The sequence below is a fragment of the Heteronotia binoei genome, chromosome 2 (assembly GCF_032191835.1).
Source record: "Heteronotia binoei isolate CCM8104 ecotype False Entrance Well chromosome 2, APGP_CSIRO_Hbin_v1, whole genome shotgun sequence".
Taxonomy (NCBI): domain Eukaryota; kingdom Metazoa; phylum Chordata; class Lepidosauria; order Squamata; family Gekkonidae; genus Heteronotia; species Heteronotia binoei.
Window position 1 is genome coordinate 89564246 of NC_083224.1, and position 22504 is coordinate 89586749.

Here is a 22504-nt window from a genome sequence, read left to right on the forward strand (position 1 = left end):
AGAGACTCCTAAACAGAAGGGGTATTTATTTTATAAACAGAAAAGAGACCAAATTAATCTATCCAAGTAGAAAAACTGCTATGAAAATTACAAAAATGAAAAAACAATGTGGTAAATGATACACCAAAACCTTTCCCTAGAAAATTTCCTACCCATTGGGAGGAAAAAATTAAAAGGGGGGAAACAAGACATACAATTCTGCCCTTGAAGACAAAGGGAGGTTGTCTCAAGCTGTGATGAAGCAATGCCAGTGGATGAGACAGACCAGTCAGGGAAAGAAGACATGGAGAGAGGTCTATGGAACAGAGGAGTGAGAGGTCAACTGAGAGAATGGGATAACAAAATTATTTACAAACTGGCTACAAAAGTTGGGGCTCTTTATACCTTTGTGCCTGGAATAAAGAGGGAAATGAGTGCTGGCATCAGAATGCAGGATAAATAGAAAGGCAATCATGTGAAGATGAGCCAGCCTGAAAGGAAGCCCTTTGTCTTTATTGCGGAAAGAGCCAGTGCGTCCATTAGGCAACATTCAGCAGCTGCCTCGGGCACCGCCCTTGGTGGGGCACATTGTTTCTGCTTCCTGAGGAGCCAGAGAAATCTTCCAGCCCCTCAGCAAGCAGAAACAATGAGGGGCTTAACTTTCAATTCCAGGCGCTCTTGAGCACCCGGGACTGCCTTGTTTCTTCTTGCTGAGGGGTCGGAGAAATCTTCTGACCCTTCAGCAAGCAGAAACAACGCGGGGCTTAACTTTCAGTCCCAGGCACTCTCAAGCACCCGGGACTGAAAATGCCACCTTGTTTCTGCTTGCTGAGGGGTTGGAGAAATCTTTTGACCCCTCAGCAAGCAGAAACAATGCGGAGCTTAACTTTCAATCTGAAAGTGCCGCCTTGTTTCAGCATTCTAAGGGATTGGAGAAATCTTCCGGCCCTTCAGCAAGCAGAAACATCATGCCGTGCACAATAATTATTGGGGGGGGGGGGCGTCGGGGTTCTGCCTCAGGTGGCAAAACCCCATGCACCGGCCCTGATTGTGGAGGTGTTCCCCTTGTGTCTTGAGAGCATCAAAAGTGTTCCCTTGAGAATATTTGGAAGTTAGATAGGTAAGTATCTATAGCCAGGTACTTGTCATGATTGGGGAAGGGCAGGGATCTTCCTGTCTGGTTGTTGGGATAGCTAGGAAATTGCTGAAATTGGCCCATTGTTAATTGTTTTGATCTAGGTCATTTGTTAGGCTGAGATTATCTGGGAAGAGGGCCTGATTAGGGGAAATGGCCCTTGATTGAATGCCTCTTAGGTGGGTATTTGCATGACTGATACAGGAGCTGCCCTGCTTTCTGTTCTGCCTTAGCATAACCCACTGCCTTTTGATGTCACCTTAATTCAAGATCCATCTATCATTTATAGGCCCATACTGAGATGTACGTGTGTACACAAAAAAGAAGGCACAAGCCATGACAGGAATGGGAGTCCCCAGGTATGAAGGCCTTGGGGGTATCAATTACCATCAAACACAGATTTATACCTGACCAGGCCTGCTTCATTCAGAGGTGGAATCCCAGTTAGTACCTTCAGGCTACAATCACACACACTAAATAATGCACTTTCAATCCACTTTCAGTGCACTTTCCACCTGGCAAAATCCAGTTGGAAAGTACATTGAAAGTGGATTGAAAGCGCATTATTTAGTGTGTGTGATTGCAGCTTCAGACTATTCTCTGTATTCAGACTTATCCAAACAGGGTCCAAGATTTGCACTACAACAGTGAAACAGAAACAGTAATTCAATAACTCATAGGAATATTGCTTCAAATTGGGCCAACACATGAATGGGAGACCCATATCCACAACTACAAATGATCCGGAAGAAGAGCTAGCTACAAATGTAAAAACTAATGCATAACCAACTTGGTACCAGTAGAAAATAAATGCTTTTTTAATTCCTGCTTAGAAACAGTTTGCAAAAAACTTAATCAGTTACTCTCAGTTAAGACCCGTTCTAATACCCTAATTACTCTCCAGTTTTGCTTAAGTAGCTTTTTAGCCAGCCGGCCTCTATTCTTCTCCCTCCTCTGTTCTCTTCAGAATTCGAGTACTGTGCCACCGAATTGTCAATGCCACCTGGTTCACCAACTTCATCCTCCTCTTCATCCTGCTGAGTAGCATTTCATTGGCAGCTGAGGATCCCATCCGAGCTGAGTCCTTCAGGAATCAGGTGACCAGAGAGAGCAGTGACTGTGCCTCAGTGTGTGGCATGGTGATAGCAGATAATTGATACTGAATCACAGGAAATCTCCTTCTGTTTCCTTTTATTAGATATATACTGTTTGAAATTAATTTGGATAACTTATCAAAGGCAATGACAAAGGGCTGCAGATGGTTATAAGGAACTGGTTTGAGACAAACATGAACAAGAAACATAATGCCTCCAATAAACTCATTAAAATTACACGCTACTATTCGTTTTAAAAATATTCTGAATTGTGTTCTATTTTAATCAGGGCTTTTTTGGTAGAAAAAGTCCAACAGGAACTCATTTGCATATTAGGCTACACACCCTGACACCAAGCCAACTGGAACTGCCGCCAAGCCAGCCAGAACTGTGTTCCTGTGCATTCCTGCTCAAAAAAGGCCTGATTTTAATTACTAAATAAGCCATTTGCCTTTTCTAAAAGCATAGCTAACATGCAGTAGCCATAAAATAAACAGAAGGTAACAGTACTCAACCAGCATGAAAAAATTCCACTTTGAAAACTGAATAAAGTTGAAGTACATTCTTAAAGCACAATTAAAAGTTACTGGATAGTTCTTAGAGAAGTTGTTCTGCTTCATTGGTGACATCACCAAGAAAAGCCCTGCCCCAAAGGCACCTTAGATCTTCTCAAATCTCAGTGAGAAATACTATGGGGCTGTAATAATTAATGCATTGGGAAAATGTAGTCAGAAATTAAAATAATGTGCAGAAAAATAATGACAGTTTAATTTAATCATGCCTTTATGAAGTAATTCCTATACCTCAATGTCCTAGGGTAACTTAAAACATTTACATAATCATTCTGCAGAGTACTTTCCATAGAAGTTTATAGTGCCAAAGTGGCTGGAGATATGTGGAGACTTCACAATGTGAATAATTGGAAGTTTCAGTTGAACTATAAAGAAATATGTATTTAGTTTCTTTTCTTGAGTGTCATGCATACAAAACATAAATACTGAATTAAAAAATGTAATGTTTTTGAGAGAACTGTATTTACAAAATTAATTCCCTCTTTCTTGGGGGAATTGTTTCCAGGTGCTAGAATATTTTGACTATGTCTTCACTTCTGTGTTTACAGTTGAAATCGTTCTAAAGGTAAGTTACTTAGGGCTTAAATTCTTACATAAAGGTCATGCTAATTTAAATGATTTTTAACAGGGCTGGATGTGCATCTGCCAGGGTTTGAATTAGATCAAGGGATTTTGGGTCCCCTCATTCTTTGAGCATCCAGAGCTAACACTGGGCCAGCCCCTGCACCTGTCTGTTTAGCAGATGGTGTTGGTGTGGGCTCCCTCTTTAAACAACAGCCCAATATGTGATGTGAGTGTAGGGCTTTCCTCACTATACCTTATTCTTCAGTGGCCTCTGATCAAATTTGAGGCTAATATCTGAATGGAAAAAAGTTATTGAATGGGGTAGCAGTACAAGAGAATTCCCTCCTGGTTGATGTGTGGAACCCCAGAAGATGTTGAGAGGTAGGACTGGGAAAGTGAAGATTTCTATTCTGTGTTGCTGGAGACAAGGAATTATAGTGTTTTCTGCCACCAGCTACTAGCTTTGGCACTGGCACTTGCTGTGCTGCTCATTATTGCCCATTAAGCTTGCTCTGTTCATACATGCCGCTTCTGCTGTTAGTGTGCACATGTTAAAAACAGGCAGTTCTAAATGATGTTCCACTTGGGAAATAATTTATGGTCATGTAGGAAGGTTCATTTACAATTGCAATTACATCCCCAGCCTATCTGCCTTGCAATGCATATGTCATTTCAGTCTTAATCAGATGTGCATGAGTTATTTTAACATGTACTGTACCGTTGACTCTGCTGTGCTGCAGAGCTCTTCTAACAATAAGTTAAATGAGCCACATATCCCCTTCACTCTCAGAGTGGAAACAGATGGCTTTAAAACTTCCCCTGTCCATCTCTGCTACAGACCTGATGATCTGTGAACTTCACTCACATGGTGAAGTGAATGTTACCCTGGATTTCCAAATGAAAGCATAGCAGTATTAGTTTCATAACTCTGGTAAAGCTTACTGGCTGGTTAATTTTCACAAAATTAGAACTGCCATAGGGAAGACTTAATAATGGCATCCATGGTAAAGTGGCTGTCTGTTTACTTACCCACTGTTTCTGAAAAGGTAGTAAACCCCATAAAGTATTCAGTGTCCTTCACTTAATTTAACTATTGTAGGTTTAAAAACACCAGTGTACAAACTGAGATAGCCAGGAAAGGAGACACAAATTTGGATAGATAATCTTGCAAATCACTCATGTATTCATACAAAGGCACCTGCACACATATTTGTGACAGATACAGAGAAAAAAAAACCACCCTTATGAAATACCCTTATAAATACCCTCACAGTGAGAGAGTCATAAGGACAATTCATGTAGCCATTTTAGAATGCCAGTCCAAGCATTACTGTATTCATAGCGTGCCTTTTGTTTGTGCTGAATCACTCCTCTGAATGTTGACAAACACAGAGAACCAATTATCCCAAATTCAGACTTGCCTGTTATCTAGCACATACGGTCATTCTCAGGCAACCACCATTTTGGTATATCAACCAATGGTTTAACATGTCCAAATGATCTTGTGTATATGGCTACTGAAAGAAGCATCCTCATACACCAACAGACACCTGGAACTGGATCTCCTGAAAGCTAACCAGCTCTTCTTGCTCCTCACAGATGACTACTTATGGTGCTTTCCTTCATAAGGGCTCCTTCTGCCGCAACTACTTCAACATCCTGGACTTGCTTGTGGTAGCTGTCTCCCTCATCTCCATGGGAATTCAGTAAGCCTGCAACAGAGGGACTGCTTTTCTAGAGGACCATTGCATTATTTCTTGCTGACCCTTAGCCAGCTGTACTAATGCTTTGGGAGGGGGAGTTGAAATTAAACCAACCATATGTCTTTGACAGAAACTATAGGCCTGTGGAATATAATTAGACGAAGAATAGTTGTGTGCTACTACAGAGTAGGGAATAATATGAAAGATAATAAAGATATATGTATTTCTGAAGAAACTTAGAAAGATGTTATGCGGGGAAGATGATTGCACCTTAGACCCTTGATGAGGGGGAATAAACTGAATTTTGAAAAGTAGTAGACAGTAATTTCCATAATTAAAATGAAGAGTAATTTCAGCAATAAAAATGAAGAAACTCATTTGTATATTAGGCCATACCGTGACATCACCATTATTTCACAGAAGGCTTTTTGTAGACAAAGCCCAACAGGAAGTAATTTCATAATAGGCCACACATCCTGACACCAAGCCAGCTGGAACTGCATTCCTGCGCGTTCCTGCTAAAAAAAGCCCTGAGTAAAAGTAATTCCTTTCTCACTTCCACATCAGGATGGAAATTAGAGGTACAATCAGCTTCTACAATTTAATCCTGCTACCTGATTAGGTATCATTATCCCTTGGCCTGCCTTCTTCCTCCTCTCATTAACCACAAATGTTCCTTCATATGGGGTCTTACTTTCTTTTATTTATTGATGGTGGATTAGGGATTGGAGTTTTGATACCTGGTTTCAGGCTTCTGGTGTATGTTCAGTTTGGCAGCAATTTAGGTAGTAATTATCACTGCCTTCCAACCAATCCCATAGCCAGGAATTTTTTGGTTGGGGGGCATTTAAATTCCTTAGTGGGCAGTGGCTGATTAAGCCAAAGCCAAAGTTAATGAAATTACCTTTAATGTAATTATTGATGGTTCACGGCATGGGGGAGACAGGCTAAGGACCTGCCAGCACCTGATACCCCCACCCCCTTACCCCAGCCCTCCCTTGGCTCACCCAGAGCCCCTGACTGACCTGCGCTGCCCAGTGGTAGAGAGGTGAGGCTGGGCACAAGAGCCAAACTCCTCCACCACCCCTGGTTTGGCTGTGCATGGCCCCAGGTGGGTGCCTGAAGCCCAGGAAGCAAAGCCCAGTGGCAGTGGCTGCAATGAGATAAGCACATGGGCTGTTCTTAAGTTATTTGTGGTTGCTGCCATTCCTATACAGAGGAAAAAGAAAAGCCTCACTCACTTGAGAGCAACTCTGCCTTGGCATTGCAGTTGGCAGGAGGCACTGGGCTAGCTTACTCAGGGAACACACAACTGTGCATTGCCACCCAGCACTGGTGTGGGGATACTTGTAGCTACAGACTGTACCTGAAGGGAACTGTGTGCCAGGTCCAAGCTTTGAACATGAGCTCCAGCCAGCCTTTGGGTAGGTTTCCTCACAATGCTCCTCCCACTGCCTCATTGCTGGCTCTGGTGCTGCTGCAGGGTGGCTCTCCAAACAGCAATGCTGGAGGGGCTTCTGGGTGACCACCCCAAACCATAGTCCTGATCCCAAATTAGAAAGTTGTAGGGCATGGCTGTAAAGTTGGGGGGCATGGCCATGAGATGCTCCACCATGGCTACGGCCTGCTTCCAACATAATTTGAGGGAAATTCTGTGTAATAATTCCATATCAAATGAATCTGCCAGGACAGTGGAAGTGATTGTGTCCTTCTGAAGAGTTTTTTCAAGCCACCCAATGGCAAGGTTACAGTATTCCCATCCACAAACTGCCTCACTATACTGCTAGAAACATTCTAAAGATGCTATGCTAATGGAAAGGACTGAGACTGTGTATACTGAGCATAAATGTCTGTATTTATTGAAATGTCTTTCCCATTTCCTGCAACAGATCCAGTGCCATCTCAGTTGTGAAAATCCTAAGGGTTCTCAGAGTACTACGACCACTGAGAGCCATTAATAGAGCAAAGGGCCTAAAGGTGAGCAGGGTAACTGGAATACTGCTTAGTGCTCATTAGCCCCAAAACAGGACATGTCAGGGAGAACATGTGATGACTTCCCACCTCTGAATTAATAAAGTACTTTTAAGTTTATCAGTGAACTAGGCAAAGCTGTTTCTACTTAGAATTTGCTGGATTGTGGCTATCAGGCATTGTAATATCTTAGTATCTGGAAAACCACATCACATGATGGCCAAATCAAATCCAGCCAATCTCTCTCTTTCTCTCTCCCTCCCTCCCTCTCTAGCATGTAGTCCAGTGTGTTTTTGTGGCCATCAAGACCATTGGCAACATTGTACTAGTCTCCGCGTTACTGCAGTTCATGTTTGCCTGCATTGGGGTACAGCTGTTCAAGGTAAAAGTTTTTTCTTAGATAAACTGCAGACCCTGTCCTGTTCCCCAAATCTGTAGGTTTAGGGCTTGTTTATTTGGTTAGGGATAGGTGACGTTGCTTCATAGAGCATTGGTTCAGAGTTTCTGTCCTGGACGAATATTCCTTGCATTTGGAATCCCAAAGCATGTTAGCCTTTGATCTGGTCACTCCTCAGATCACTGTGTTATCTATGTCATCCATAAAAATTTGCATATTCAGGGTAATGACCTTGCTATTATGTATGAAATTCTGAGATGAAACAAATATCTCAAGAATTCACTAAGAGGGTTAACACCTGATCATGTAAAGAATCCTTAGAGCAGAATACATTAGGAATGGCATAAGAGAACGTCAGAACCTCTCAGGAGAATGTTCCTTACACTCAAAGAGACAACTATACCTTGCAAAAACCCTGCCCAACTGTCTATTCTATCAATGGACCACCAGACATCTACAAATTGTCCAGTGTTACTCAGTTGGTGGTCTAAAGCTTTCCAACAGTTATCACCCAAATTTAGGACAGGAAAATTGTTGGATTCTTTAGCAGAGTAGCAGAATAAAACTGACACAGCACAGTTTAAAAGAAAAAATCTTTACTTGTGAAAGGGTTACATGGAAGGAAAATAATAAATATCCTGGCTAACTAGTAGTGAGCTCCATCTTGCTTGTTTCACATAGTTCTAGTGCAGGGATGTTGAACTCATTTGTTATGAGGGCCGGATCTGACAAATGAGAAGGCATTACAGTAATCCAATCTTGAGGTGACCGTTGTGTGGATCACTGTTGCCAAGTCGTGATGGCTCTATGAAAGGGGCCAACTTCCTTGCCCACCGAAGATGGAAAAAAGCGGATTTGGCAGTGGCTGCTATCTGGGCCTCCATTGACAAGGAAGGCTCCAGTAGAACCCCCAAGCTCTTGATGTTGTGTGCCACTTTCAATGGCGCACCATCAAAAACTGAAAGGGGGATTTCCCTTCCTAGACTGCCACAACCCAGGCAAAGGACCTCTGTCTTCGTTGGATTCAGCTTCAACCTACTCAGCCTGAGCCAATCTGCCACGGCTTGCAATGCTAGGTCCAGATTTTTTTGGGAACGCAGTCAGGCCGACCATCCATTAGTAGATAGAGCTGGGTATCATCCGCATATTGATGACACCCAAGCCCATATCTCCGGGCAATCTGGGCAAAGGGGCGCATGTAGATGTTAAATAACATCGGAGAGAGCACTGCCCCTTGTGTCACCTCACAATCTAGTAAATGCCTCTGGGACAGCTCTCCCCCAATTGCCACCCTTTGTTCCTATTCGTCAAGGAAGGAGGAAAGCCACTGTAGGGCCAGCCCCCGAATCCCTGCATCAGCGAGGCGGTGGGTCAGCAGCCGATGGTCAACTGTATCGAAAGCAGCTGATAGATCCAACAACATCAGCACTGCCACACCACCTTGATCTAGATGCCTCTGGAGATCATCCACCAAGGTGACCAGCACTGTCTCCGTTCTGTGACCTGGGCAGAAGCCAGTCTGATGAGGATCTAAGATGGAAGCGTCATCCAGAAAACTCTGCAACTGTAACGCTACTGCCCTCTCAATGATTTTACCCAAAAATGGTAAATTTGAGACCGGTCGATAATGTGCCAATTCGGCCAGATCCGATGTAATCTTTTTCAGGAGAGGGCAGACCACTGCCTCTTTAAGAGGTGTTGGAAAACGCCTCTCTGAGAGGGATCTATTTATGATGTCCCGTATAGGACATCTAAGTTCCCTCTGGCAGGATTTAATTAGCCAAGAGGGACATGGGTCCAAATTGCAAGTTGTTGGGCATACAGTGGAGAGGATTCAGTCAACTTCCCCCAAGCTAAGTGTGTCGAAGTGATCCAGAACTGAACCAGAAGACAGGCACGGAGCCTTGCGTTCTTGTACTGTATCCAATGTGGCGGGGAGGTCGTGGCGGAGCACTGTGATTTTATATATATATATATATATATATATATATTGGCCACTGTGTGACACAGAGTGTTGGACTGGATGGGCCATTGGCCTGATCTAAATTGGCTTCTCTTATGTTCTTAATCTTAGCCGCAAAGAAATCCTTCTTAGTGGTTTTGACAGCATTGCCATGGAAGACACTAGGTCCATCACCTGGAGGTCGCGTCATAGGCATGGACATTGAAATCACCCAGGATCACAAGCCTTGGGTATTCCAATGTCCAGTCTGTTATGGCCTCCATCAGGAATAGTAAGGCGCTGGCCGGTGCGTTAGGCGAACGGTACACCAGCCAGATCGCCAACCCCTCCCCCACATCCCACGCCAGACCGGCACATTCTATACCATTGATCGTTGGAGCCAGGAGAGCCCGGAAGGAGTAATCCTCTCGTATGAATTGAAAGTACATTATTTAGTGTGTGTGATCACAGCCTTAATGTATTTCTGGGCATATATCAGTAGCAAAAGAAGAGATTATGAACTCTCTGTCATGGATTGCTTCCCTCTTCTTCAACCAATGTCTAGGCATTGAGTAGCTGGAAACTTTCATTTTTCAGGACTGTCAGACAAATGAGAGTACTAAAACCAGTCCTTCTTTGATCTCTGATTAAATGTAGGGGAAGTTCTACAGCTGCACAGATCCACTCAAGATAACTGAAAAGGAATGCAGGTAAGTGATTCTCTGATGACCTAATATGTCCTTCTGCGGTTCAGGACTATGAACTCATGGTATAATAAGAGCAAGAGCACCAAATTAGACACTACTCTACAGCTGCAATTGAAAACTTTAAACAGAAAATTAATCACTGATTGTGCCTTCTATAACATCTAGCAGAACTTATCTTTTCTTATGTGATGTCACATGGGCTGCCAGTGGTGGTTGTGATAACAACATTATATATAGTCCACATGGCAGACTCAAGGCCACCAGAAAGACTTAGATCAGATATGTGCCTGGAATTTTGTGTTGAGAACTCAGATGTTGGTATTTCTAATGTTTCTGGTAGTCGTGTGGGACCTCCTTTTCTCACTCTAAGTCCTGCAAACATATCAAGACAAAAACCATCAGTAACAATCCAAAATGCCTATATTGAACTTTTGACCCTGATGGTGAGGCAAGATGAAGTGATGAAAGGACTGAAAGGGCAAGAGTTTAAGGTCAAAGCTTTATTATATGCCAGTGACATCAAGTTTATGGTACAGTTCTGTATACTCTGTCAAGACTGCAAACTTTTGGGAAAGTGTCTGGGTATAGAATCAACATAGCAAAGTCAATATTGATTGGTTTTAACTTAGAAGATTGACATAAGATAATTTTAATTATTAACTAGCTCTCAATTGGCCACAAAACCAGCTAGTTACTTAGGATGAAAAATTGGTGATACAGTAAAGCAGGGATCCCCAATCCCCAGGCCGTGGACCTGTACCAGTCCATGGCCTGTTAGCAACCAGGCTGCAGAGTGAGGTTGAGGCACCACACTGCTCCTTTCACCCACCCTGATCCCAGGTGGGCAAAAGAGGCAGTGCAGCCTCAATTCAAAGCACTACCTTTCATTCACCTGGGTCCTGGGCAGGCAGAAGGGGCAGCACAGCAGTGACCTTTGCCTACCCCTCATTTAAAGACCCCCCATGGGGGGACAAGGTGTAGGGGCGGCCTGGGGCAGCAAAACCCCCAGCACCCCCACTGGTCCATGGAAAAATTGTCTTCCACAAAACCGGTCCCTGGTGCCAAAAAGGTCGGGGGCCACTGCAGTAAAGGATCCTTTGATGAACAATATAAGACCTGCTGAATGAGAACGTAGAAATACATAGGTGGGCTAATCTAAAGTTATCTTGGTTGGGTAAAGTAGTACTAATAATGAACCATTAACAAAATATTTGTCTTTTTTCAGCTGTCCTCACGTTTCTGTCATAGTTAAAGTTAAATAAATCCAAAGGCTTTTTGAAAGATTTATTTGGAGCTCAGAAGAAAAAAAATCATGCACACTTCTAAAGGCAAGGGTTGCCTGTCTGTTTGAGCTATAAGTAATTGCTACTTAAGAACTCCTAATATATGTTAGAAATGTAATACATCTGTTAGTACTCTGCTCCACTTGCAGTGGAACTGCCCTCTGGTTAAAGGGTACTGGAAAACGATGGTGGAAAGAATTTGCCTGATTACAAGAGTAAAACTCCCTATGTCACTTTTAATTAGGGTTGCCAGGTCCCTCCTGGCAATTGGTGGTGGATGGAGGGGGGACTTACCAGCAGAAAGAGGAAAGTCCAGATCATGTTGCTGGTGCTGCATAGGAAGTGACATCATCATGCTGTGATATTGCTGGGCCCCTCTGGTATTTGGGCAAAAACTCTATGGTAATTTCCCCCAAATACCAAAACATCACCTGGACATCACTAGCATTTTGATGTCATTTCCTGTGCACCACCAGCAACATGGCCTGGGCCTTCATCTTTCTCCTGGTAAGTCCCTCCACTGGCCACCTGATCGGCAATTGGGAGGCACAGTGTGGCAGCAGGAGACTCCTGCCTCCACCAGGGAGTCTGGCAACCCTACTTTTAATATGCCTGTTGAGATTTCATGAGATAGCATTACCAAAATTCAAATAGTATTTAATACATAGTAAATAGTATTTAATGTTGGTGGCCACAAGAACTCTCTTAGCTAAGTACTGGAAGCAAGTGCCCAGTATTGAGAACTGGCTACTTACATTATGGGATGTCATATTATTGGACAAAATCACTGTGTTAAAAGACAGTCATGAGATGTTCAATGCACAGACTATATAGTCAATGTTGGACTCCCTTCCTTGTCTTTTGGAATCAAAATTGTCTTGCAGAATCAACAAAGAGCGAAATCTTAAGTGGGAACAAAGTAGTTTGAGTAGAAATAATGAGTTAAAATGTATTAATTTTGATTATTTTTATACATATATTACAGACTTTTAAAATATAAAATTTGACTTTTTAAAATTCCAAAATGCCTTGAAATGTGTTATCACAAAGTTGGATGGGTGAATTGTAAGAATCTGTTATCAGCTGAGTAGGGATATGATTTCCTATCCTTGAATATTTGCATAGACCTCCCTATAAATTTCTCATAACCTAAGTTCCAGAATTTTCCTATGCAAATATCTCCATTCAGGGCCTTTTTTGCAGCAGGAACTCCTTTGCATATTAAACCACACATCCCTGATGTAGCCAATCCTCCTGGAGCTTACAGTAGACCCTGTACTAAGAGCCCTGTAAGCTTTTGGAGAATTGGCTATATCAGTGGTGTGTGGCCTAATATGCAAAGGAGATCCTGCTACAAAAAAAAAAGCCCTGATGCTCATACCTTGAATAGAACTTTGTTGGTCTTAAATGTGTTCTTGAACTTGAACTTGCAAAGGAGTTCCTTTTACAAAAAAAGCCCTATTTCCATTACTCAAAGGACTGTTTTGTAAAATCTTTCCTAATTTTAGACATGGCAATTCCATGGCAATACCATACTTTTATCCCACCTTTCCTCTGTAGGTCTCAGCATTGAGTATCTGGTTCTCATCTCCTTTTTATCCTCATAACAACCCTGTTAGATAAATTAAGCCATAAGAGATGTGACTGATGCAAGATCACACAATGAACTCAGTGTGAATTAGAAATTAGAAGTTAGATTATTTCCCCTCCTTATCCACCATTCTAACTACTATACTACGTTGGCTCTCTCGCTGCTATTTCTTGTAATATCCCTGCCACAAAACAACATTTTAAAAATTAACTTTTTTTAATATTGGATTTATATCCCTCCCTGTACTCTGAATCTCAGAGCGGTCACAATCTCCTTTATCTCCCACTCCCCCACACAACAGACATCCTGTGAGGTAGGTGGGGCTGAGAGAGCTCTTACAGCAGCTGCCCTTTCAAGGACAACTTCTGTGAGAGCTATGGCTGACCCAAGGCCATTCTAGCAGGTGCAAGTGGAGGAGTCAGGAATCAAACCCAGTTCTTCCAGATAAGAGTCTGTACACTTAACCACTACACCAAACTGGCTACTTAATCATAAGTAGATCAACAGAGGAAATTACTTTTTACTATTTTTAAGACCAAGAGCAAGTGTCTCAATATGAGTAACATCAGCCTAACAGGAATTTTAAAAAAAGTTTTGTTGTTTCTGTTCTACAAGGGGACAGTTCATCGATTATGTTGATGCTGATTCAACACAGATCATCCTTCGTGAACGGATATGGTCCCATAATGAATTCCATTTTGACAATGTCCTGTCAGCCATGATGTCTCTCTTCACCGTATCTACCTTTGAGGGATGGCCCAAGTGAGTGCAGAAGCCAACAGCAGGGGGTGGGCTGGGGTGAGGTGAAAAGTAGGTTGCTAGGATTATTGGGAAAGATGAAACTTGCACTGCTGCCAGACATAGCTATGCTATGCAACCAAACTTACTGGGGGAGAGGGGAAGCATCACTAGTGATGACATTGCTGCTGTATATCAGTGGGTGCACGAGGCATCTGGGCAATCGCTTCAGCTTGAACTACAATTGATATCGGTAAGGATTTCATTATTCTCAGTTCTCACAATATATCCTAGTGTGAGTACTGGAAAATATGACATACCCACAGAAAGATGTCTGTAATCCATACAATGAAGATGCATTTACTCAGCTATAAAATGCTCTTTTGGAAAAGCCTTTGAGAAAGGACACTTGTCAACCAACCCATGGCAATGGAGGATGTATAAGACTTCCAAAATCACTTCTTCAAAGATTTTTTGACCATGCCTATTAACCTGGGTTGTTATGCTATCTCCAACAGGCTGCTGTACAAAGCCATTGATACACACAGTGAGGATATGGGCCCTATATACAACTATCGCATGGGCATCGCCATCTATTTCATCGTCTATCTCATCCTCATAGCCTTTTTCATGATGAACATCTTTGTAGGCTTTGTCATTGTAACCTTCCAGGAGCAAGGGGAAACGGAGTACAAAAATTGTGAACTGAACAAGAACCAGGTATAGTAATATGGACTCTGAGTGGAGGTGCCATGACCTGAATTAGGTATTAGACTGCATGCAGACTAATGTTTCTGAAGGTGCAAGGATTTCCACTCAAGTAATCCAGATCTGAAGCTTCAACAAAATTTCTTGAAACAAGCAAACTGAATCATAAAACTATACCAGCAATTTTAACAGAGGTGCACCCATCTTTTAATTAATTTTAGATTCCCAATTTTTCATTAAGCTGGTCACCCACTTACTCATAAGTTTTTCACTATTTACATTTTGTACATATTAATATTTTACACCAAATGCTTGTCTCTTCCTTTTTTCCTTTCAATCTAACATTACCCCAAGAGATTGTTTTCATAATATGTCTTCCTTTTACCTTTTCCCACAGATTACCTTTCAGCCCTTCACATTCTCCCAATAGCTTTTTGCTAAATCTATTGATAAAATTTAAACAAACTGCAAAACCCATACTCATAGTTTTCTTTCTCTTGTGAATTGCAAATATATTTTCTTTAGAACATTCTAGCTAGCAGCTAACTTTAGAATGATTTCATTGGGGCACTCTCCCCTTTTTTCTTCCAAAACCAAAATCACTCCCTGTTCCAAACCTTATCAGAATCTTCCATATACTTTCCAGAGCTGCATACAAAATAATGCTTCTAGCATTCCTTTCCTGGCAATGTAACCACTTTTCCAAATGCCATCACTCACATCTTTCTCCCTGGGGAAAACTCCACTTCAGGCTTATTCCCCCACATATTCTCTGTCCTGAGCATGCTTGTTTGTAATGGATATTAGTAGTTGCCACTTCTCACATTGATTGAATTGTCACTTTCATGCAGTTCTCAAACAAACCTGAAAATGGAGATCTGCACAGCACATGCACTCCAGCAAGCTGCATCAAACATAACCCACACAAAATATATACAAAGCCTGAAATACTTTTCTACTAAATTCCTAGTCTGAGCACCTCTCTCTAGGAGTTCCTTTCAGAACGTTGACAGCCCTTCAAAGAGGGACAGATCCCTGGACTTCCCAAGACATAAAACTTGAGCAAAACTTGGATGCCTTTACTTATCCAATGTATCTCCAATACACTGCTTTCAAGAGTTTACTCTAATATCAAAGAATAAGAGAACCCTTGGGATACCAAGCTAGTACATTTTAGCTTCTTTTAAAAGGTTTAATCTCCACTTAGCTGCTTCTTTTTAAAAAGATTTATGCATCCTCCAAGTTATTGCCAAACACTCAAAGTTTGGGCTTCTTGTAGGGGTTCTTGTAGGGGTTCTCCGGGACTCCCCAAATGCTGCCTTTTACAAGGCTTTAAGCAACTCTAGTGCCAGGGAATCTCCTGGGCTTACCTTATCTCCCACCACTTTGTTTTTATAAGAGCCTCATAATACACTTATTAACCTTTCACAGAACTGTTCAATCTCTCCCTGTGCACCTGGTCCCTCTTCAAAACTGTTAAATAACACGACAGTCTCCCAAACTCAGAAAGAAGAGTAAACTTACCTTTTCTCTTGATTCCTGGAGAGTCAGCAAACACAAACCAATGTTAGCTAACCTCCACATACTGCTTCCTGGCCAATGCAGCAATTGTTGGGGGAAATTAAGAGTGCAGGACTCCCATCCCCACCTGGCTCAATTGGGGGGGGGAGGGGGGGACTGGCAGGGACCCCATTTGCATCCAAGTGAGACATTGTTGTTCCAAATAATCTCTTATTTATTGAACTGCAAAACCATAATGCAAAAAACATTCAACCTTCTAACAATTTCCAAATGCACTAGTTACAGAAAGTCAGGTGCCAGATAGAAGTCCCAGGGTGATAACAGTTCAGTTTTTGGATTGGTGCTTGTTCTAGCTGAGTTCTCCCAAGTTGCAACATATCTGTAGGACCATCTTTCCCTATATATATCTTCCAAAGAGCTTTACACTCTGCTGATCTACATCTGCTGGTGGTCCCCAGCCCAAAGGAGTTGCATATAGCCATGACCAGATCTAGGGTCTTTTTGGCTCTGACTCTGGCCTAGTGGAACACTCTCCCAAGTGAAATCAGGGTAGGGATCCAGGTCATTTTGGGGACGCTTCAGCAATTTGGATAAAAAAAACTTTATGGCACTACAGAGTTTTTACCCAAATTGCTAGAGTGTTCCCCAGTGTGACATGCCTGGTGTGACAACATCACTTCCAAGTGACGTCATTGTGCCAGGTACGTCATATGCAGTGGAGCTCTTTGGGGGCGGGATTCCCCCTGGGGGGCAGCTCCATGCTGGCAGGTGGAGGGCTCCTAAACCAGGGGAAACTCCATCCTCAGTGGGAGGCTGGAAACCCTAGAACAGGGCCCTGTGGGACTTGTTGCAATTCCACAAGGTTTGTAAAATGGAGGTGTTCTGCCAGGCCTTTAGTTGAGGCAGCAGAGATCAAATTACATCGGCCTCCCCCACCCTGCCTTACTTCACCTTTTACTAACTATTGGCATTCTTGTTTTACTTTTTGTCATTTGCCTGATCTGAAAGTTTTCTTGGGAGCGCCTGCCATCTTGGATATTGTATTAATTGTCACTGTATACCTTTTAGTATTTTGTAGATCAGGTTTTAACTGTTTAATTGTTTTAAATTATTGTAAATTATATTCTGTTGTAACCCACCCTGAGTCCTGCATTGCAGAGAAGGGCAGGCTAGAAATTTAATAAATAAATACTGCAGGAAGAACTTGGGAAATTGTTTAGGAAGGAACAGGGCATATAAGTTATTTGGCTTTGCTGGTAAATCTCAGGACCTCAAAGAACTAGAAGAGATCCTAAGAGTGATTTCTGTATGCTTGACCTTTTACATTTTGCCTTTTCTCTCTCTGCAGCGTCAGTGTGTCCAGTATGCACTGAAAGCACGGCCTTTGAAATGTTACATTCCCAAGAATCCCTACCAGTACCAGATATGGTATGTGGTGACCTCCTCCTACTTTGAGTATCTTATGTTCTTCCTGATCACATTGAACACCATCTGCTTAGGCATGCAGGTATGGATAAGTAGAACTCCTACCCCCTGAGGTGTAGCAGTATGAACCTATGAAAAGTCTTCCTGTGGAAGAAGGGTGGCAAAGCTGACCCCTTTAATGAGCAGTTGCTGATCTTGTGCTTGCAAATATGGGTTAGTTTTTCAGTTCCTTAGTTGTGTGTTTTATTCAGCTACATGTTACTGAACTTTCATGGTGGCTATCTATTGTTCCAGAGCTTCCAGACATGGAAATGCTAGTAAGCAAAATATTGCCAAAATTGTATTGGTAAGGGAATCTTTGCATTGACTCAGCTACTTTACTGCCACAATTCTTTGATCTGTTGCCTTTATATGCAAAAATTCCTCCTTAAAGATTTTTATTAGGAGTGCTGTGTACAAACCAATTTTCAATTATCTCTACAGCATTACAATCAATCGGAGACAATGAACCAGGTCTCAGATATTCTCAATGTGGTCTTCACCATTCTCTTTACTGTGGAGATGATTCTTAAACTTATAGCCTTCAAGGCTAAGGTGAGTAGGGAGCAGATGCATAAGACTCCCAGTGCAACCTCTTAAACTCTTCATGGTGACACTCCAGAGGGACTGCTGGAGGTGTGCAGGGCTGTCAGGAGAGGGTGGTTGTCAGTTTTCAATCCTAACCAACATCATATAAGCCTGAAGTTTCAAAATTGGTCCCTGTGTTGGACAAGTACTAGAACAAGGGTGGTCATATTGCAGTCTGGAAGCCACGTGCAGCTTTTTACACATATTATGTGACTCCCAGAGATCAAGGAGGAACTTAATGCAGGCTTACTCTCAAGTAAGCATGCTTAGCATCGGGACCTCAGTCAGCCTCTAAGAGCTGACCCATAGGTAGGCTACTATTTCCGCTGTGTGTGAAGTGGGGGAAGAGGAGGAAATAGACAGGCTTGCAAGCTCTTCTCCACCACAGAGGTCACTTGAAAACCTAGAGTGGGGAAAGAGAGAGCAAGAGCTGAGGAAACCACGGAAGGAGGGACAGAATTAAAGAGAGTGGTGCAGGATTCCCCCTTATTTTCATAGCTCTTGTAGGAGCTGTATATACTAACCTTGGTGTCATGGCAAAGAGAGATGCATAATGACGCAAACAGTGGTCAATGATTTATATGGTACATGTGTGTTTCCTTTGTTTTTTTTTTTTTTAAAAGACTCCTTCTAGCATGGTCATATTGTAATGTGCATACATATGTATTTTATCTTTCTGTACAAAGAAAGTATTAAGAGTTTTAATAAATACGTGTGTAATATTTGTTCATGTCTTGAGGTTCTCAAACATCTGACATTTATTCTGTGTGGTTCTTACGTTAAGCAAGTTTGGCCATCCCTGTACTAAAAAGACATGGGAAATACTCCCACCCACCCCCATGGGTTTTTCTCCTGTTGCATTCTTGCTTATTCTGTACTCTTTGTGGTCCATTTTCTCCTTTCTTTTTCAGGGCTACTTTGGAGACCCTTGGAATGTATTTGATTTCCTCATTGTTATTGGCAGCATCATTGATGTCATCCTTAGTCAGATTGATGTAAGTGAAATTGGAGCAGCTGTGGGATTGCATTTTGAGTGATCAGCACTGGAGGGTGGTAAAGAGTGGAAAACTACAGAAGAAAACAAAGACCAGCTTTTACGATGCAGCAGCTTGTGGTCTCTCAACTTTCCACAGAAAAATTCTGCATGTTTGAGCAAAAGTTCTAATTCACAGTGAACAGTAGCCATGTCCCAACCAATGTTCCCTCTAAGCTGAGTTAGTGTGAGCTAGGTCACAATTTTTTAGCCTCCAGCTCACACATTTTTGTCTCAGCTCTGGAAAAATGGCCCCAGAACAACCTAACTTATGCAGTAGCTCACAACTTTAATGCCAGTGGCTCACAAAGTAGAATTTTTGCTCACAAGACTCCACAGCTTAGAGGGAACATTGGTCTCCACTTCACCAGCCTTCAGAATGGGTTAGAAATGCTGTGATTGTTGAGTGAAGGGAACAACAGGCATCTCTCATAAAGGAGTCTAGTATGTACCTTGACTTATAGACATCTCTACCAAGAAGCACTATCAAGCAATTTGTCCTTAGCCTGGAGACTGATGTGCCACCATGCCCAGGAGATTTCTTCCGTCCTGTAAACACTGTGTGCTTTTTAAATGTATAGCAAGCAATATATAGCTGAAACTTGAGATGGTTTGCCTCATGGTGCCTACAAAGAATTTCTGCCACTGACCAGCATGGTAACCATGCTCCAAGTAGCTGCTTACTATTTGTGCTTATAGTGTGAATATCTTTATGGCAACACTTGCATATGTGAACTTTTCCGTCTGTACATGGATGCATGGATGCTATGAAGTACACCAGAGAATATTAAAATGTTCTATAGGTGGAATAGCACATGCATATCCTGCATTTTGTGTTGCATATAAAGAGAGAACATACTGGCAACTACAGCTATTATTGGGTTAAAAATGCCTCTTTGTGCCTTCATTTGTCCATGCTAATGCATGCATTTGCAGTTAGCTGTAGCTTCTGGAACTGCTATAGAAGTAGATCAATTTACAATATAGCATTCATCAGTCATTTCTGTGCCTAATTCCATATTGCCACAACCATCTCTCCCTTCCATTTTTGAACACTGTCTTCCTTTATGTATCAATTCTTTGGAGAAACATGATGTGCCTCTTTATAGAATCAACCAGGTATTAGACATAATCAGCAAGAAGATGTACGCATTTTGTGTTGTTGTTTACAACCTTAAAGCTGGTAGATTTTATCTACTTGCTTTACACTGACCCTACTACCATGAGCTCTCCCTAAACATGGTTTGGCACATTAGATGGCCAAAACACTCAGAGGGGAGATCCAGGTGCACAGCAATTAAGGCAAAAGAGGATAAAGCTTAATGAAATCTAAGAATGTAAATTAGGAATCTGGGGACTGGCGAGTAAGCTTGGCATGTGTTATTTTCTTTCACTGTCAGAGACAGAGTAGTTCTTGCCCTGACTTCCATTTTTTCCTCGGGCTGCTTATCTACCACACTGGAATGCTGCTTCATATTGAACAACTGAGGTGGAAAATGCACAAGCATAATAGGGGTCATATTTGGTCCATAATTCTCAACAAATACTCAATACCCCAGCCTTTGAAACTGACAAAATCACAGCCCTGTGTTGAAATAGCAATAGACTCCATCCTAAGCAGACCATTATTGCTCTTGTTCTTCCATCCACAGATATTTGCAAACCTCTCAATTCTATCCCTTTCTGTACTTCCTCTTTTGTCTTCCTCTTTCCTTTCTCCTTGTCCATTTGTCTCATTTATCTGTATATTAATGTTCAATAAGCATCCTGTTAGTTGAGTTCTTTAGATGAATTAATAAATGTTCTTGCTGATAGCCTCTCATCCAGGAATAAACAACACCAATAGTGTGAAAGTGCCTCTGGCATTTTTGTGGGCCTATAATAGAGTTCATATGTTGCTTTGGATACAAGAAACTTATTGTCTAAATAACGTTTTAGTTAAGAAAAGAGAAAGAACAGACCAGAGCCCTGATCTAGCAAACCACACTACATGTGTTTCTTTGTTACTGGATTCAGTGGCACCATTTTGGGCAAGTATGAAATGAAATACTCAAACAACATAGAATCAGAATTTTTATATGTGTACATTTGGATATTGTAGGTACCAGGGTTTTTTTTCTTGAAGCAGACCACCGTGTTAAATCCTGTAGAAGGCTGCTGGTCCTTTTTTCCCAGGTTGTCTTTCCCATTTGTCTTTGGATTACCTTCATATACAGAAGAAAGAGTTAAGATTTGCAGAAGGACTCAACAAGGTGGGAGGTATGCTGAGAATTTGAAGATGCGGCCATGAAGTATTGCAGTTGGAGCTCCTGATGGGGAAAGGTCATGTTGAGAACTCATCTCTTGTGTAGGAACCAAACAGCACCTGGCCCCATTTGAAATCTAGTTCTCTAGTAGTCACTAGACCATATTGCTGCAGCTGATCATATGCCATAGACAGGTGCAAGGGCTTAATTTTAGAAGCATGCAGGTCTTTTAAAAGTTACTAGAGTCATATGAGCCCCAGTCTTTTTACGAAGATCAAACTTTGACTTTTCCTAAAATTCAAAACTTTGTTCAGGACAGTAACAGTTCTTAGCTCAGTGCTCTTCCCTTCAAGCCTGTGCACTAGACACTGATCAATTTTCCCATTGTTTCATCCATTATCCCCCCAAGCCCTTTAACCTTTCCTCTTTTTTGCTTGTCTTCCTTGTAGTGGTTATCATTAGCATCTTCCATGATCTCCCTCTGTGAAACACAATCCTTCTTACTCATCTAATCTATCCCTCTGTCTCTTTCCTTCATTTTTTCTCCTCATTTATCAACCTCTAAAGGTGTGGGATCCTTTGGTTGACTCTCTTGTTCTCTTGACAGACTGTTCTTGCTTCCAGAGGCGGATTGTACTGCCTAAGCGGTGGCTGTAATGGCATTGTAAATATCAGCTGCATGAGCTTGCTGTGGACAACCTTTTCTTTTATAGTGCTCTTTTTTCTCCTTTTTAGACCATTCCATGTTGCTGTGTCCTGCTGTGTTGGTATGAGTTGCATGAGATTGATGCCAAAATGGAGTCTTCAGGGAGACATGGGGAACAAATCTAAAGATATGTCCATATAGCAGTGTCTGCACTAACTCAAAGCAAAGGTATCAAATTGGGGGAAAGCCCTTTAGTAAATAAGGTATATTTTCCCTACCTTGAACTTAGAAAGTCAGGGCTTATCTACCTTACAAATATATATTGGTTTTATACCAAATGAACTGTTGTTGTGTCCCCCAAATAAGGTTAGGAATTGTAGTTTGGCTGAGATCCTGCTCCCAGAACTTCAGTTCTTTCTGAAGAGGGAATAACTATTAAACAAGTCTAAATCTGTAGGTGTGTTGTACAGACTACACAACTGGTGCTGATGCCTCACTGTTCCCCTTCTGTCCTATGGAGTGCCTGGACCCAAATGAGAACTAGGACAATATGAGAACTTTTTGTGCATTTAGATCTGAGAGCTGATCACACTCCTAAATTCCCTGATGTAACTGTGTCTGC

At 42.0% G+C, this 22504-nt stretch overlaps 1 protein-coding gene across 1 annotated transcript in view; it reads left to right on the forward strand.

The window, feature by feature from the left end:
- CACNA1S (calcium voltage-gated channel subunit alpha1 S) overlaps nt 1-22504 on the forward strand; it is a 106696-nt gene that overhangs the window by 64670 nt on the left and 19522 nt on the right. The window contains 12 exon segments of the mRNA XM_060231563.1: nt 2082-2211; nt 3286-3345; nt 4944-5050; nt 6937-7024; nt 7293-7400; nt 10015-10067; nt 13554-13700; nt 14195-14396; nt 17254-17412; nt 17814-17924; nt 18869-18952; nt 21844-21900. Coding sequence (XP_060087546.1) covers nt 2082-2211; nt 3286-3345; nt 4944-5050; nt 6937-7024; nt 7293-7400; nt 10015-10067; nt 13554-13700; nt 14195-14396; nt 17254-17412; nt 17814-17924; nt 18869-18952; nt 21844-21900 — 1306 coding nt within the window.